Source organism: Mandrillus leucophaeus, unplaced genomic scaffold, assembly GCF_000951045.1.
Source record: "Mandrillus leucophaeus isolate KB7577 unplaced genomic scaffold, Mleu.le_1.0 Scaffold667, whole genome shotgun sequence".
NCBI classification, from domain to species: domain Eukaryota; kingdom Metazoa; phylum Chordata; class Mammalia; order Primates; family Cercopithecidae; genus Mandrillus; species Mandrillus leucophaeus.
The window spans coordinates 1,534,901-1,553,257 of record NW_012107219.1 but is presented as its reverse complement, the minus strand read 5'-3'; the positions used below and the strand labels follow the sequence as shown (position 1 = coordinate 1,553,257).

The window sequence follows — 18,357 nt, the reverse complement described above, 5'->3', positions numbered from 1 at the left end:
AGGACATGACAAGAAATCATTATCTATTGATTCCATCTTTTGTTTATTACAGGCTTTTATTAGCCTGGTTTATTTTTCTTAATTCCCTCACTCTAGAAGGAGCTGGGTTTTCATCAGCCACCAGCCTTCTCCACCCTTCACGCCTCACCCAGAGGATTTCAACCTCAAGATGTCCCAATCTTTATGTCAATAATAAGAGTGAGCATTGAAATGGCTAAGCTTCATTCCTCATGGCCATAGCACTGAGACAGATATTTAGTCAAATCGATATTTCCTCACTATGAAAGTATGCAGCTCTGCTTATCGGAGCAGCTGGAAACCCCAGAATGAATGAAAGCGCCTACATGCAGGGTGGCCTGTGGAGTCTCACTGGTGTCACAGAGCTGAGCTTAGCCTGGAAATTCCGTAGTCGACAGCCTGGGATGAGTGGATTTGGCCAGGTCTGGGGAGCAGACTATCTTCATCTCCCTGTTTTGTGCACTCACTGGCTGCCATCTTGATGTTGTAAGTTAGAGTCTGCTGGTCTGGTCTAGGTGGCTGGGTGGCAGGTGTCTCCCCTGCTGAGATTATATTACGGAATATTTGTCTCTGCCCCAGAGAGTTTTATAACTTCATACATCTCTTTCTGATGGTTAGAGAACTTACTGGGTAGTAAATTCTAAGAGTTCCTGTTAAATGAATGTCCATAGTTGGATCCGTTCCCAAGGAGGTCCTCTTAAAATTGTCTCCATTACCTGACTCCCTTGCAGAAATATTATTTCATTAAATCCTCACAAACAATCCTGTGAGAGGATTCTGTTGCTGTCTGCATTTTACAGATGAAGAGGTTGAGGCATAGATGGGCAAACCACTTATTCAACGTCACAGACCTGCTAGTGGCAGAACCAAGACTCGAACCCAGTGTGACCAACTCTGAAGCCTTATGTGTAGCCTCTGTACTATCCGATTTCATCTTTACATGAGCCAGAACTTCCTGACAACTGTCTGATGAAGTCCAGGCAGCTAGTGAGTTCTCTGCCTGTCACATAGAGATTTGGAGATGAAGGCTACGCAACTCTTTGGTAGAAATATAGTAGCGAGGATTCAGATGTCCAGTGAGAAGGTGGATCATTTCTCCTGGGAAGCAACGACTGTTTTTTTCTTCACACCAAAGACTGTAGCATTCCTCCATGTAGTCAGCATTTTGTTGCGTGCTTACTTGGTACTTCACACCATGCAAAGTACTGTATTACATGCAATGACATAACAAGCTGAGTTTGTTGAAAATAGTTTAGCCCGGCAGGGTGCGAAGGCTCATGCCTGTAATCCCAGCACTTAGGGAGGCAGAAGCAGGTGGATCACTTGAGGCCAGGAGTGCAAGATCAGCCTGGCCAACATGGGAAAACCCCTGTCTCCACTAAAAATACAAAAATTAGACGTTGTAGCATATGCCTGTATTCCCAGCTGCTCAGGAGGCTGAGTTGGGAGAATTGCTTGAACCCGGGAGGCGGAGGCTGCAGTGAACCTAGATTGCACCACTGCACTCCAAGCTGGGTGACAGAGCAAAACTCTGTCTCAAAATAAAATAAAATAAAATATAAAATAAAAAGGAAAAGAAAAGAAAATATCTTAGACCAGAGGAACGGGTGGAGACCAGAAGGAAAGAACATTTATAAATTACATACAATGAACCCTGAAATACGCTAGGCACTTTGTATGCATCATTTTATTTAAATTTCACAACAATCTCCTAAAGTAGAAGAATGATCCTTGTTTACAGGTAAGGAAATAGACTCAAAAATATTAATTGACTTGCCTGAGATAACTCAGAACGCCCAGAGATTGGGAGCTAGTATTGATGATCAAGGTCATCTGATCTGCAAATGGGACAAGGCCACAGATTTAGGGAGGAAAAGAAACAAACCCGTAATGGCACATGTAGCAGCTAAAAGTCACTGTGTTTTCACTCTGTGTCAGGACAGTGTCAGGCATTTTCCACTCATTGTCTCATTTATCATAAGACTTTGACATCCCCATTTCACAGATAAGGAGACTCAGGGAGATGAAGCCATGATTCCAGGTGGACAGAGGTTTAAGTGGAGTATGGGCAAGCCCATTTGGTTGGAAACACAACCCTATCCAGTTTCAATACATTCAGAGAAAGTGTGAACTGCCCTCTGAACTGGACTTTGGTGCAGAGCCAGGAGGGACTGGGGGGTTCCAGGAGCTCTGGAGCCAAGGTGAACATCTGTAAGACTGTAGATTGGGGTGATCTCACCCTATGCTCACTGGATTCCAGAACTGGGTCAGTGAGTTGAGTCTAGCTCCCTCACAGGGAGGTCTGGGTCTCCGACAGTTCTGGTCTTCAGGAAATAATCCTGCATAGTGTGCAACAGGCCCAGGTTGAGAACCCTGCCAGAAATTAGAAAGAAATAGGAAAGTTGTGAGATTTTTGTATTACTCAGATATAATCTTTTTGTGTTATGGATCCCACTGCAAAGAATGGCTTCCAATCACCGGGGCATGCTCAAGTCCAGAAATATCTCAGTGGCTAGAATTTTTGGTGTCATCAGGCTAGTTCTATTTGCATCCATCCATCCATCCATCCATCCATCCATCCATCCATCCATCCATCCATCCACAGTTGCAATGTCTCATGGATGCATCTCATCTTAGAGTACAATAAGAGAAGGTCTACAAAGAGGTGAGCTCCTTTCAGCTGTGCTACTCTTCCAAGCAAAACACAGTTATCAAAAGCAGCTCATCTAATTAAGCTGAATATCTCATGCACTCTTGCTTTATATATCCCAATATTTAACTCTTCCCACCCTCCAAATCACCCAATCAGCTTTGCAAACTACCCGCTAAAGGAAGATGGCCCAAGTTGCCAGAATGTCAGGCGGACAGTTAATCGGTTGGTTGGTCAGTCAGTTGGTTAGTTGGTTGGGTTGCCTGATTCATTCATTTATAGCACTCATGCCCTGTGGAAGAATATTTGCTATGAATTTGGCATGTAAAGATAATTCTACCTCTGTCATCTGGGTGCTTACACCTTCAGTTTGCCTGGTGGAGAGAGGATGGAATAAAAGACCATTCCAACAAGGAGATTAGTACTTCAGTAGTGAGGATTCCTGAGATTTCTGGGAGCAGGAGGAGCCTGTTCCCATCCTCAGGCAATCAGGAAGGCTTCTTGGAGAGGGAGATTACTAAAGAATCTCCAAAGACTGAGTAGGTGAAACAAGTAAAAGGAAGGTAGGCCATTCAGAGATGCTTTTGTGATGGAAAAGTTTTACCATCCTGAAATCGGAGACCAAGATGAAAACTAAATCACCTGCAGCTTCACCTCATGGACTGTGAACAGTGCAGCTTGCACAGATTTTTGCAGATCCCTTTGGTAGGGCTTTCAAAAGACCATAGTTAGTGCATGTGTTTGTGTCAGTTGACAGTGTTGAACTGAGAGCTCTTCAAGACACACACCCACTGTGCTCCCAAACTTATCACAGTGCCTGACACATGGTAGGTGCCTTTCAAGTATTTTTTCAATGAGTAAATGACTGAGTGAATAAATAAATTAGCAATAATGGCTAAATGTGTGGGCATTATCTATCTATGTATCTGTGTGTCTATCTATCATCTATCTGTCCATCTATCTAATCTTTCTTGAGAGTATTCTAAGTGCTTTACTTGTGTTATCCATTAAATTCCTATTACAAGGAGACAGGCAGGGTGGATGAGAGGGAAAATTAGAGAGAAGGGCATGGAGGAGGTAAACCACGAGGCAGGTGGAGGAGGCAGGCTGGAGTACAGTCAGGTGAGTTTTGTTTAGCGCATAGTGTGCTCCATACTGTAAGATCCGACAAATCAGAAAACACATGCTCTGGGCTCAGAGGACTTTAAATTTACTCAAGGAGCAGTATTTACCTGCCGTAAAGAAGTAGAACAAAGCCCAACTCCAGGGACCATTTATTAAGTGCTTACCTTGGGTAAAAAATAAAGCTAAGCATGGTCAGAGCCTGGATTGTGTCACAGAAACAAAGTCCCAAGGGTGTGTGCCTGTCGCCTTGTTTATCCTTCTTCCTTGTTCAGAAACCACTTGGCTTGGGCAAACTCAGAACAGAGAATTCAGCTCCCAGCTTGGCCTCTAACATCAGGGACAGAGCATGCTGTTTTTAGTAATACTAAATGTTTGTATTAAATCTGCTCTGTTAATGTTTTCAGATGCTCACAGATCATTTTACAGGAATTTTTGACATCATTTCCTCAGGCTATCCTTCCAGAAGTCTGTGTGGAAGTAGGAGGAAATGGAGGAATATCCAGACATGTCACTGCCGAAACCTAACTTTCAGTGAAGAAAGGGAAAATGCAAAGTTTAGACACAAAAGTATTTGGATCATGACTCAGTCCACCTATTTGCTTTTCTATCTTCTCTGGTATTTGAAAACAAAATCTCCATCTGGAGAGGTAGCAGCCGGGGCTGCTTTGCTTTGCCTTGAAACTGTGTTTGCTAGTCATTCTCTGTCCCTCCCTCTCTCCCCACTCTCAGGATGTGTGCAGTGACTGCCCTCCTGGCCCCCCAGGCCTCCCTGGTCTACCAGGTTTTAAGGGGGACAAAGGTCTCCCAGGAAAGCCAGGGAAAGAAGGCACAGAAGGGAAAAAGGTAAGGAGAAAAGGGGAAACTTGATTTTTATCATCACAAGGAAAATATCATTCTGGAGATCTCATATTGCCCTAGCTGCCTCCAAAGGTGTTCAGGGTTTCAGGGGTTCAAGATTCAAGATAGATGAGGAATACGGAGTTGTGGGACACAGCTATGGAAATGATAAGAACTGGGTATCTATGGGTCTTCGTTACTTTAAGATGTTGATTGTGACTTTCCAGTACATGCTGACACCTGGAAACATATACTCATTCAGTTACATTCCTTGCCTCCCCATCTTTCTCCCTTCCTTTCTTTTATCATCCAACAACTTTGCCTATCTACTATGTAATAGGCACCAAGATAGGCACTTCAGACTCGTAGATCAATCAATGGATCCGTCCATTCATGCATGCATTCAATCCCTTGTCATTGCCTGTTTATGACACCCCATTGCGTGTGTCTTATGTGTCAGTCGACATGTAGACAATGGGGAGGTTCAGAAGAAAAAGGCTGAGACTCTATTCTAAAGGAGTTCATGGTCTGTCCTGGGGCAAAACAGAAGTAGGGAGTTTCATGGGTGCCGGGGAAATAGAATTAAAAACAAAATCTCCTCCCAACCCAGAAAACTTCTTGACAAAGGTAGAAGAGAAAGAAAACCATTTTAATATTGAATTAAATTTAAACTTGAATATCATGTGGATTACAGACAATCTGTTAAGAGATGGTAAGGACAGGAAGAAATCTCACTCTTTTGTATAGCTAAGCAGATAAAGTCCATTACAGACATTTTCTCAAGGTAAGCAATAATTAGTCCTCAAGTAGGAGGTCTTGACAGTGCTATTTGTCACATATGTTCATCTTAGATTCACCTGGTAATTCAGATGGCCCTCTGTCTTAGCTAATTGGCTTTATCTAAAGTGAAAATAAACTTCTTGCATGTTTGTGTAAGAAGGTAGTGTTGCAACTTGGGGAGATGCCATCCCCTAGAAATTGGGAGATAGAGGTGGATCTTCCTTGCTGATCATATTTCACAGAGATGGATCCTAACTCCTAGAGAAAGACATTCCTGGGTCATCAAACTGGAAAGAAAAAAAAAGTCTTCTTTGCCTTTTAAAAGGATTTACACACATTTCAAAGAGACAGATAAAGAACTGACAATGATCCGTTTTCTAAAGTAAATGCTTTAAGAAAAAGACTTAGGTGAGATTCTCTTTCTTTTCAAAAAAGAGAGAATTAAGCCTCTTATTTGTAGTTTGTATCTTACCCATACATGGTACAGGGAATACAAACACAAATGTGAAAGATGACCTTTATTCTGACTCTCTGAGACTTAAGCAGCGCTTGTTCCCTTTCCACCGATTCAGCTACGCAGGCTATTTGAGCATAGACCCCACGGGTGTGCCACGGTCCTTGAAATTTCTCCATACACTCCGGAACCCTGGAAGGGACAGAGGCCAATCCTAAAGCTAATTTGACTAAGAATAATTTCACCTAATTAAATTCTCTTGGTGATCAACTTATTAAAAACAGGCATTTATTTGATTTGCAGCATTTCTTGTATCATATTTTATCAGATAGTAAATAAACATGTTTGAATGTTCTTACATCCATGTCATGAGCCTTTTCCATTGCCTTAATTTTAAACAGCTCGGAAGATCATTTAGTTCATTAAGATAAATGGGTCTTTAGGAGTTTATTCCAGGAGTCTTGACTTCAAAGATTCTTGATATCAGTGCAGAGGCTGTCAGGGTGGCATTTCTGAATCACTTAGGGAAGTGTTTAGATCAGTCTTTTCCAGACCTTTCTACCACAGTTGCTTTGCTTCAAATCACTGGGAATGAGGTTTGTATTCTGTGTGTTTACTGCAACTACTACACAGTGATTCTGATGTTCAGAACCACTCAATGCTCCATGACCCCTGGCAGGACCTGGCGGGGGGCCGAGAACCCCCACCCTCCCACCTGGGTGGTCCTTTCTCAGAGTCAAGCAGCTGACACTCCAGGTATTGCAGAGCTTGAAGTGAAAATAACCATAAGAAAATGGCTATGAAAATAACTACAAAGAACGCTCAATATGCGCCAGTGTGATTATACATGTACATATATTTATAAAGCACAAACACACACACACAAATGAGATGCTACATAATTCAGACTCTATTTCTTAGTGCAGCACACTTTTTTCTCTCTTCTCAACTATATTAGTTATCTATCACTACATTGCAGATTGCTCCAAAACTGAGTGGCTTAAAACAACAAACATTTATTATCTCAAATTTCTGGGGCAGAAATCCAGAAGTGGTTTCGCTGGGTTGTTCTGGCTCAGGTCTTCCATGAGGCAACCCTCAAGCCCTGAGCTTCAGTCATCTCAGGGTCCATCTGGTGGAAGATCCCCTTCCAACCAGGTTCACTCTTGTGGCTGTTGATGGAGACCTCAGTTCCTTACCACATGGGCCTCTCTGCAGAGCTGCTTGAGTGAGATCAAGACGTGGAAACTGGTTTTCCCCAAAATGAGTGGTTGGATAGAAAAAGTGCAAGCTGGAGAGGGCGGGGCGGGGGTGTGGCAGGCCAGGGTGGGAGTGAGCCATCTTATACCCTAATCTCAGCAAGTACACACCATCACTTCTGCCATGTCCTGTTGGCCATATAGACCAACCGTGGAACAAATGGCAGGACGGCTGCTTCAGGTTGCAAATATGGGAGGCAGGGGCCATCGCGTCATCTTGGAGACACACCAACTAACCACATCAATGGTGGGTTACGCCATGGTTGCACAGCCACACTCAGTACTACCACTTGCCTATAGCCTTTGCTCAGACAGGCTAGGGGCAGGGGTGGCTGCCAGGAAGTCCCAGTGGAAAATCAGTGAATGGAGGTGTGAGGGTGATGGCTTGGTGATGACCCTGGATGTGGGCCAGATACTCATTCTTGTTTCCGTTTTTTTCCTTGTGTCCCTGATATAGGGAGAGCCTGGACCTCCAGGCCTACCAGGGCCCCCAGGAATAGCTGGACCACAGGTCAGTGAGACTTCATAACCATCTGCATGGGTCTATTCTGCTCATCTCAATGGTTAATCTCAATGTAAGGAAGAGTGATGGCCAGCCAGTGTAAAGGAGTGGTTTTGAAAATCAGAAAACCCCTGTTCTGGGTCTAAGCATGGCACTGACTGTCCTGTTGACCATGGGCAGGTGACTTCAACTTGTGGAATCTCAGTTGCTCATTTACAAACAACTGCGTGTTGGAAAGTATGAAATGCATGGAAGAATTGGACTGTGTGGGACCTGCTCGTTAAGACGTGAGTTTTTTGGTCAGACACCTCCACAGTAATGACAAAAATACAAATGGTGTCAGAGATTTGTTAAAATTGAGTGATACGATACATAAAAAGAACGTGGCACTCGGTTGAAAAATACTAGGAAAGTGCTTTTTGAATGCAAGCGAGCACTGTTATTCTCATGTGAGTGATAAGGCATGTCTAAAAGCAGCTCTGTGGCTCTGTGGTTTCCCAAAGCCAGGGAGGCTGGCCTGAGAGAAAGGGGGATATAATCTCAACCCCGGAATAGGCAGGGAAGCTCTCTGGCTGTCAAAACAAATGTGCTGGGGCTGCAGCTGTTTGAGCTGTTGGTGGTGATAGTATTTAACTCTAAGAAGAAAGTGCCTGAGTGCTGGTATGGGGACAGATAGACCCACAGCCTCATTCCCTTCCCACTGTCATTGGTGCTCCCCAGAGTGTGTTCCCTTATCTCTCGTGGTCTCTGTGCTGCTGCAGACTAAACACCTTCCCCACCAACACTTGGGGCCAAATGTGTCCCCGTGTCTCTTCCTGAGGCCTGGCTGGACATAACATTCCTCATCTGGTAGAAGTAGTGGCATAAAATTGTCACTAGGAGAGAAAGTTCAGAAGCCAGGCCTTGGGGTGAGAATTCCATCTCAGCTGTGTGACTTTGGGATAGTTTCTTAACCTCTCTGGCCTTTTATTTCCTAAAGTTAACAAGGGACTGTAAAAACTATGACCCTACAGGCTTATTACTGTGCCAACTGCAGGCAAAATGCTCCCATCAGTGCCTGGTACTTTGTATCAACTGAAGAATGACAGAGTGTGGCTATTGTGATACCTCAGTTCTTGGTTGAAAATAATTTAAACAAGAGACACACAGCAAAGGAGATGCAGCATCGTGTAATTTATTGCAAAAGAAAAAGAATACTTTGAAAGTTAGGGGCAGAACAGACAGTACACCTGAGAGAGAGAGGATTCAGGGTGGGCTGCTCGTAAGGATGAGACAGCAAAGACCAGCACTAGGGAGACTCCCTTTATGGGAGCCTTACATGATTATTCATAAGGAGGTGGGAAGAGGCGTTACTCATAAGCATGTTCTGAGTGGTCCTCTGGGTGCACATGTGCAGTAGCTGTACATACTTGTTCATATGTCACATGTCTCATTAGCATCTTAAATCTCCACTAAGGGGTATGTTTTTTACTATTATGAGCAAAGGGTCAGTTTGAGGTTGGGCAAAATCAAACTGCACATGCTCTCTAGAGGGGAAAGTCCCTACTGAAGATAGCTTTGCATGGATGAGCTTAATTATAATGTGAATGCTGAGGCTTATTGTGTTGCTTGTCCTTACTGTCACTACGGACGGTTGCTGTACCCCGAGAACATGATTACTTCCTTGATTGCCTATCCTGTCTCAGGCCCACAGACTTGGAAAGGAGATCTTTATTTCTCACATAGGATTGCACTTGCAGGCTGTCCATCCCGCAGGCTGGGAAGCATAGCCTCCGGCAGAAACCAAAAGCAAGAGCCTCAAGGGGAGGGTAGAAGCAGCAGGATTTATGCTGAGCAGGCTGGTCAAATGCATGTATTTAAAAAGCTATAGGAGAAGTCATGAATCTTTATGGAAGGAGAAACATGTGCATGGGAAATTGAGTTTCATGCCTCATCATGGGTCATGAGTTCAAAAAATGGCAGCATTAGCATAATCCAAGGGTGGAGTTTTTAAAGTTTTGAAACCTCTGACATCAAAAGGTGAAGCAGAAGACGTGAAAGCTTTGACTACACATGCTCTGTGAGTTGGCCAAAACCAGTCCAGAGATGGTGGTCAGGCTGGGAACTCAGTTTTTAAGGATTTTCTGGGTCTCCTTGGCCAAGAGGGGGTCTGTACACTTGGTTAGGGGGCCTAGGATTTTATTTTTATTTCTCAATTGTAAGTGCTCATTTGACATTAGCTGTTTTAGCCCTTGTGGTCACAGTGGTGGCAGCCCCATATTTAGGGTGAGGATTTGGGAATAAAATTGAAGAAGTCAGAAACCTCAGCAACCTAGATAAATAATACTTTAATGCGTTATTATTATTATTTTTTGAGATGAAGTCTCACTCAGTTGCCCAGGCTGGAGTGCAGTGGTGCAATCTCAGCTCACTGCAAGCTCTGCCTCCCTGGTTCACGCCATTCTTCTGCCTCAGCCTCCCGAGTAGCTGGGATTACAGGCACTTGCCACCGTGCCTGGCTGATTTTTTTTTTTTTTTGTATTTTTAGTAAAGACGGGGTTTCACTGTTTTAGCCAAGATGGTCTCGATCTCCTGACCTCGTGATTTCGCCTTGGCCTCCCAAAGTACTGGGATTACAGGTGTGAGCCACCGCGCCTGGCTTGCCATATTTTATAAAATTTAAAAGTAATGCAATCATTTCATGAGGAACAAAATATCAAAATTTAAAATAAAGACATGACCCCACCCTCCACTTGAATGACCTACCTAACTCACTTCTGCCAAATACCAGTGGCATCAGATACCTGTGTTTATTTACATTTTGCTATTTCAATCATCTTAAGTTATTTTAGATTGACTTTGACTTTTTAAAATATTGCATAGCGGTCAGGCACAGTGGCTACCACCTGTAATCCCAGCACTTTGGGAGACTGAGGCAGCAGGTCACATGAGGCTGGGAGTTCAAGACCAGCCTGGCCAACATGGTGGAACCCCGTCTCTACGAAAAATACAAAAATTAGCTAGGGATGGTGGTGCACATCTGTAATCCCAGCTACTTGGCCAACATGGTGAAACCTCATTTCTACTAAGAATAGAAATTAACCAGGTGTGGTAACACATACCTGTAATCCCAGCTACTCGGGAGGCTAAGGCATGAGAATCACTTGAACCCAGGAGACAGAGGTTGTAGTGAGTGAAGATCGTGCCACGGCACTCCAGTCTGGGTGACAGAGTGAGACCCTGTCTCAGGAAAAAAAAAATTGAAAAAATAATGTATATAAAATAACATCCCTATGCAATCTATTTAACTGTCTATCTATCTATCTATCTATCTATCTATCTATCTATCTATCTATCTTTTGTCTGTCTATCTATCTATCTATCTATCTATCTATCTATCTATCTATCTATCTGTCTATATTGCATAGGGATATTATTTCTCTTGGCTTCTCAGCAAGAGGTATTCAGTACCCAAGGTGAGTGATTCACTTTCCTTACCATAGGCCCAGTCCTGGAAAAGGTTGTTGGCACTGTTATCGTGACTGTTAAAAAGCAAGCAAAAAAACCAACCATTCTGTGCTGTGACAACAGCACCAGCTTTGTGGTGTAACAGAATGGAAAACACCCAGGTCTCCCAGACGCCAGCTGGCAGGTTAAGACGTCTAGCTATCATGACCCATGGACTGTGAAGATTTAGAGGTTTTGACAGAGGCAAGACTCCCGCATCAGGAGTTATAGATATCAGATCTCAGTGCAGATAGAACAAGAGATTTCCCCGGGGCAGTGTTAGATCGAAAGGCATCAGGAAAGTGCAGCATCTTCAAATGTAGGAGCTCCTTACTGGGCATGACCTTCTCTTTCTGGGATCGCCAGATGAGGCCAAGCTTCTCGCTTTGTAATTTCAAATTTTACCTGATCCTTAAGTAATCTTTGCTGTCAACTTGCTGGCTGCTGGGCTTAGCCTCTGCTGAGGAGGAATTGCCTTTTTTTTAAAAGGTGGAGTCTTGCTCTGTTGCCCAGGCTGGAGTGCAGTGTTGCAATCTCAGCTCACTGAAACTTCCACCTCTCAGGTTCAAGCGATTCTGCTGTCTCAGCCCCCTGAGTACCTGGGACTAAGGTGCATGCCACCACATCCAGCTAATTTTTGTGTTTTTAGTAGAGATGGGGTTTCACCATGTTGGTCAGGCTGGTCTCAAACTCCTGACCTCTTGGTCTGCCCGCCTTGGCCTCACAAAGTGCTGAGATTACAGGTGTGGGCCTCCACACCCGGCCAGAATTGTCTTTATTCAAAGAAGTAAAGCATATTAATTAAACAGATAAGGAGTTAGCTCCATGAAGTATGGACTGTTTTCTCCTTCAGCCCAACCCTGCATGCAGTGCTGATGTTTTTAGTAATGGCCCTGCTTTTGTTCCCTTATAATTTGCTTCAACGGAGGGTTTGCTCCTTTAAATACCCTGAGAATAGAAAGCTTCCATCGAGAAAAAAAGAAAACAATTAGTGCTGCATCTGAAAGACAGGGGTTCTTCTTGCTCCATTTAGGAGTTGATGGTCACTCCAACCACAAGAAGTCCTTGGGGCATGTGGTCTAACCCTGCATGATGAGCCCCAGGCAGTTGCATTGGGCAGGGTGCTCAGTGTTCCAAGGAGCAGGTTAGTATCTCCTGCAATGGTCAGCATGATGCTAGGAGTCAGAGCTGTTGTTTCACTTTACAGATGAGGAAACTAAGGTTTAACAAGATTAAATGCCACAGCTACAAAACTAGCAGGTACTATAACTGGGGTTGACCCCTGCTAGTCCAACTTCAGTACCCCAAGTAGTTATTGTCCTGTCATACTCTTTAGTAATAGCTGATACCAACACCAGCACCCAGGACAGCTCCTAGTGGGATGCAATGCTTTAGTTTACACTATATCGGCTAATGCTCCTGTCAGCAATAGCTGCCCCTTATCACCACTTATTGTTGAGAAAATGCATCACAGAAGGGTTAAATGTGTCCTCCATGGACTCAGTCTATTGTGGTTCTTGGCTTCAAAGCCAAGCCAACTTCTATGCTTGTCATTTATCCCACACCACTTTCCAGAAAATAGACAGAAGGACTGTTTCATTTCCTCTCTGTTCAACTTCATTTATCAAATAGTATCTCCGCTAGACTTGGGGATGTGAAGATGAGTTTGTAAACTGAAAATGCTACCCTTGATGGAGTACTTACAATTATTGTCAGCATCCTTTCACAACCAAAGGCTCTGGGCATTCATTGGTCTCATGCACTGCCAAGAAGGTTTTGTTCCTTTGCAATTGCGGCACAGCATCAGGGAAGCAGCTTCCCCAAGATTTATCTTACAGATTTGCAGCTGCTCTCTTCAGTGGCCAGCATGAGGAGGTTCATGCCACATGGTCAACTACAGAGCTCCATTCTAGTACTTTGAACTCACATAAAACACTGACTTTAAGATACAGGGTCTGGAGATTGTTGCTGCAGTTGTGATTATGATCCGTGTAAAGGAGAAAGAAGCAACAGGATGGTAACCACAGCAATGACCCTGGGAGCTTATATTCTACAGAGTCAGATGTAAATGCCTTGTCTGGTTTGGAAATGATGACTATTCTGTCCCCTACAAAAAGCGTTTTTATTTCTTTCTCATCGCATGTTACCAACCAGTAGTAGGACCTAAAGGGGGCCTGTCGTGGACCCAGAGACACTCAATGAGCAAAAGTCCTCATTTGGAGGGTATGGATGACTCTGAGGAGGCAGAGATAATACCTGCTGCCATTGGCACTATCTGAAAAAGGCTTGAGATTCCCATCCTGCCCAGAAAATAACCTGGAGCCACTTACTCCATGTTCTTTCCCACAGCAGAAAATTCTTTCCATACATAACTGCCACAATTCTGAAAGATTCTCACCAAGCATCACCTTAACAGTTTCCTTTCAAGTCAGGAGGCATATAGAGAGGTCAGATATGGGCCATTCCTTCCATAGCCTGATTCTGTGACAGAGAAGAAAGACCCACAAGCTTGCAGCGAACACTTAGGAATGTATGATGGAGGCAGGAAGCCAAAAAGGGCCGTGGACACAGGCCTGGGATCTGGAAGCCAGTGGTCCCCAACCCACTATGCCTCTTATTAGTTAAGTGAATTTTCCTTGCTAGTTATAGGACTTGGGCATTTATTTATCTGAACCTTGGGTCCCTCATCAGTACCTTGTGTCCCTCATCTGAAAAAGAACTGTACAACCCGTCTCAGAATAAGAATGAGAACTGAAGAAGGGGAATTTACAAATCACAGCAGGTAGGAAGCATTTAATACATGTAACTGCAAGTGGTCCTTATAATACTTGCTTCATTTGAGTTAACAACAACCACAACAAATTGTCAGAAGAAGAGTAAACAACTGAAAGAAAACTAACACCATGGAACAAGGGGTAACCTGTGAAGGCCACCTGGAGGAGGTGGGATTTTAATTGTCACCTGGAGGAGGTAGGATTTTAATTGTCACCTGGAGGAGGCAGGGTTTTAGTTGCATTGGAGGGTTAGTCAGGAAGTTACCAGCTATCGATGGAGAAAGTTTTTCCAAGCAGGACAACAGCACATAAAAGTTTAGGAGAAGGGTTTGTTCTGAGAGTAGTAGAGAGTTACTAACCGGGGAAAGTTTAGTCCCTGCCCTCAACAGTTTGAAAACCTTTTGAGAAAATCACCTGTTCAGTGTATTCATGAAGGACAGCACTCTTAGAGCAATTACTGGTATGAATGTACCTTCTAAATGATTGTTTTATCATGTGCTTAGCACATGATGGTGCTGGAAAAATGTAATTAAAAACAAAATCTTCTCCTAACTCAGAGAGGTTTTCCATGAAGGTAGAAGAGAAAGAAAACAATTTTATTATTGAATAGCATTAAACCAGAATGTGATTTGCATTACAGACAATATGCTAAGAGACTGCAAAGACAGAAAGAAATCTACTCTTTTAGATAGCCAAGCTGATACAGCCGCCTATCACGTACATGTTCTCAAGATAAGCAATAACTAGTCCTCAAGTGAGAAGATTTAATGGTACCACATGTTCTTCCTAGATTCACCTGGTAATTGCGGTGGCTGTCTGTGTGTCTGTGTTAACTAATTGACCTTATTCAAAGCAAAGGTAAACTTCTCACATCTTCATGGCAGGAAATGGATTTGCAACTTGGAGCCGGTCATCTGCTGAAGTTGGGCTTCTACTGTTTGACAGGAACTGGGAGATAGATAGGAATGCTATCTTCTTTGTTGATTCTATTTCAAAGAGATGGTTCCTAGGTCCTTGAGAAAGACATTCCCGGCTTCCTGGGTCACAAAGCTAGCAAAAGTCTCATTTAGCTTTTAAAAGTATTTACATACCTTTCAAAGAGACCCCCCACCACCAAAAAAAACCCAAAAAACTCACAATAACGAGTTTTCTAAAGTAAGTGTTTTCAGTAAACAGCGTGGGGCAAAGTTTCTTTCCTTATTTTCAATTGGGGGAATTAAACCCTGGGAATGGCTCTTTAATAAACCTCTTCTGAAGAGGACTAAACTAACAAAATGATGAACTGGTAATGTCCCTGGAATATGAATTCCCAGTGGACAGGGTTTTTATCTGTTTTGTTGATTGTTATATCTCCAGTGTATAGAAAGGTATCTGGCCCATGCTCAGCATGGTCACTCAGTCTTTCTGACTATAAATCCAGTGCACTTGACATTTTGAAACTAGTTGGACAAGGCATCATGGTCTAGGAAAATAGCCGGAAAAGTAATACGGGCAGAGAAAGCCAGCTTGGATATTTGATCATCAGACAAATGGATCTGGATTAGATTCCAGACCTTGCTTTCTATAAGCTTTGTGAGCTCAGGTGAGTGACTGAACTGGGCTGGACTTCAGATTTATTATCTAACACTCTGATAATAAGCCCTACCTCATAGAGTAGACTTACTGGCTCAATAAGAGAATAAAGACGTATTAAATATTTTTGCATCAATTCAGGATATAAACAAGGAAATATATGTAATGGGATATCATGTGGGAAGCCTTGGCAGAGTTCCTGGAAGAGTCGGGGCTCTGTAAATGTCAGCCCCCTTCTCTGGAAGGAAATGAGTCAGGCTTGGGGGTGGGTGTGTTTGCTTTGATCCCTGACTACGTTGGAGTAGGAGACAGGGACAACTGTGGAGATCCTTGAGCTGCTGACATTTTCAGTGTTGCTACATGAGTGTTGAAAGTATTCTAAACCCAGACTGAGGACTGGAATTTGAAAGGAAGCCATTTACTTTTAAGGTAATTGTCCTAAATGTTAAGGAAGCAGTGGGCTATTCTATGTCACTTCTTTTCATTGAGTACAACATGGTCTGCAGACGGTGTGCTGCCTTTATTTAGATTTAGAAACAGTAAAAATAATTACATAGAAAAATGTCAGAAGAAATGCTCTTTCTCTCTGACTGCATTTTTTTCTCTTCTAAACAATAGTATTTAGCACTTCACAGATATAAGCTCGCCTAACCCTCCTAATATATCACAGGAAGAGAGGGGTGATTATTGTGTAGTCACTGTCATCAGTGGTCTGCTGAGGTGGTAGAACAGTCTGGATTGAAAGAGAGCTGGACTTGATGTTTCCATGAGAGAATTTGGGGGCACTGGACCCCTGGAAGGACCCTCCTAGATGGACCTGCCCCTCATCCTTTATTTACTAGATGAACAAACTGAGACCAGAGAGGGAACATTATATGTTTAAGAATGCAAACATAAGGGGCGACAGGCATAGAACCACAGCTAAGATTGACCTGCTGCCACAAACCTGTTTACTACGTAATGCATTCTTTTAAAGGAATTGAAATGCTTTTGTTTAAAAACATTTTACAGAAACACACTCGTTAACAAAGGTAGAGCTAAGGTAGATAATAGTTAAAGGATTGGAACCTTTGGCTGTTACTTTCATGGGTGGTCTGTAAAAAGTATTTTTGGTAGGTTGTATATTTTGAGCATCTTGATGACCATGATGATGATGACAATGGCAATAATGATGACGATGAGGATGAGGATGATGGTGATGATGACCATAGTTGTGGTGTTGTTGATCATTATGATGTAGACAATGATGATGATGGTGAAGATGAGGATGATGATGGTGATGGTGACAGTGATGATAATTGCTCTGGTCGTGCTGATGTTGATGGTGATCGTGATTATGATCGTGATTATGGTGATGATGGTTATGGAATAATAACGATGGTGATGGTGATGATAATGATCATGATGATCATCATGGTGATAATGACAAAGAGAGTGATGATAGCTAATGTTTATTGAGAGCTAACACACAACCTGTTATAAGTCTAAGCACTTTGTCTATTGTAGGTCATTTAACTCTCACAGCAACCCCATGACAAAGATTATTTTATGATTCTCGAAGCAGACAGAGAGTCTAATTGTCTTGTCCAATGACACACAGTTAGCAAGTGGCAAAATAATAAAGATAATAATTATACCTAAGATTTATTGAGCTCTTACTGTGTTCTGGGCTCTATGCTAAGTGTTTCCCATTTATTATTTTATTCTCTAACATTTCATGGGGTAGGCATCATTATTTTCTTGTTCTTGCAGGTTACAAAACAAACAAACAACTTGAGCAATTTTAGTGAAGTGGCTCCTCAAAGTCTCATAGCTAGTAAGGGAGGGAGCAAGAAACTTATGTGTGGATAAATTCTTCCAAAGCTTCCTGTGTGGTGCTGCTGCTCCTCCTGCCACCATCTAAACTTCTGCTTCTCCCTCACCCTCATACCTATTCTGCAAGGCCTGCAGACCCTGGTTTTTTTCTGCCTCTTTTCCTGCCACACCTGGAACACCACTTTTTTTTTAACCGACCCTTTTCTCTATAGCCTGGACCACTAGCCTATCCCACACTACACCCACAGCTAGAACCTAGGACAACTACTCATCCTTTTAATGGTTTCCAGTGCCTACAATTAAATCTAACATCAGATGTTGACATGCAAGGCTCTCAAAGAAATGAACCCTGCCTGCCTCCCTAGCCCCATTTCCTGCTGCCTGCTCTCCAACCCCGTACTCCAAATCCCAGTTAAGCCATTTTATCACACATCCTCAACAAGGCCCTGTTTCTATCTATCTGCTGCCACTGTGTCTGAGCTACCACAAGAACTTGGTAAGAGGTTTTAGTGGAATGAATGAATGAATGAATGAATGAATGCATGAAAATGCTTTTTGTTTCTCTGTTAAAGTTTCCAGTGACATCTTTCCTTTCTGTTTTTCCTTTCAAGGGAAGTCAAGGAGAACGTGGTACAGATGGTGAGGTTGGACAGAAAGGTGATCAGGTAAAAATTCACTTTATAAGGAACCATTCACCCTGAGAAGGAGCACTGTTTCTCCGAGGTGGCTTCCATTGTATAATGTCATTCCTTGTCTCTTCTTTGCCTGTAGCAGGATTTTTAAAAATCTAATTTTTAAGGTTTTCATCTTGGTATCTCTGGTTCACTGTAAATGCCCTCTCTCCCTTCTCTCTCCCAGAGAAGACTGCCTGCCCGCCCTTCCTCCCTCCTTTCCTTCCTTCCTTCCTTCCTTCCTTCCTTCCTTCCTTCCTTCCTTCCTTCCTTCCTTCCTTCCCCTTTCCTTTCCTTTCCCCTTTCCTTTCTTTTCCTTTCCTTTCCTTTCCCCTTTCCTTTCCTTTCCTTTCCTTTCCTTTCCTTTCCTTTCCTTTCCTTTCCTTTCCTTTCCTTTCCTTTCCTTTCCTTTCC

At 43.1% G+C, this 18,357-nt stretch overlaps 1 protein-coding gene across 1 annotated transcript in view; it reads left to right on the top strand.

Moving 5' to 3' along the window:
* Nucleotides 1–18,357, top strand: part of COL22A1 (collagen, type XXII, alpha 1) — a 263,426-nt gene that overhangs the window by 196,442 nt on the left and 48,627 nt on the right. Inside the window, exons 43-45 of the mRNA XM_012001612.1 lie at nucleotides 4,523–4,636; nucleotides 7,581–7,634; nucleotides 17,884–17,937. Coding sequence (XP_011857002.1) covers nucleotides 4,523–4,636; nucleotides 7,581–7,634; nucleotides 17,884–17,937 — 222 coding nt within the window. The remainder of the gene's footprint in view (nucleotides 1–4,522; nucleotides 4,637–7,580; nucleotides 7,635–17,883; nucleotides 17,938–18,357) is intronic.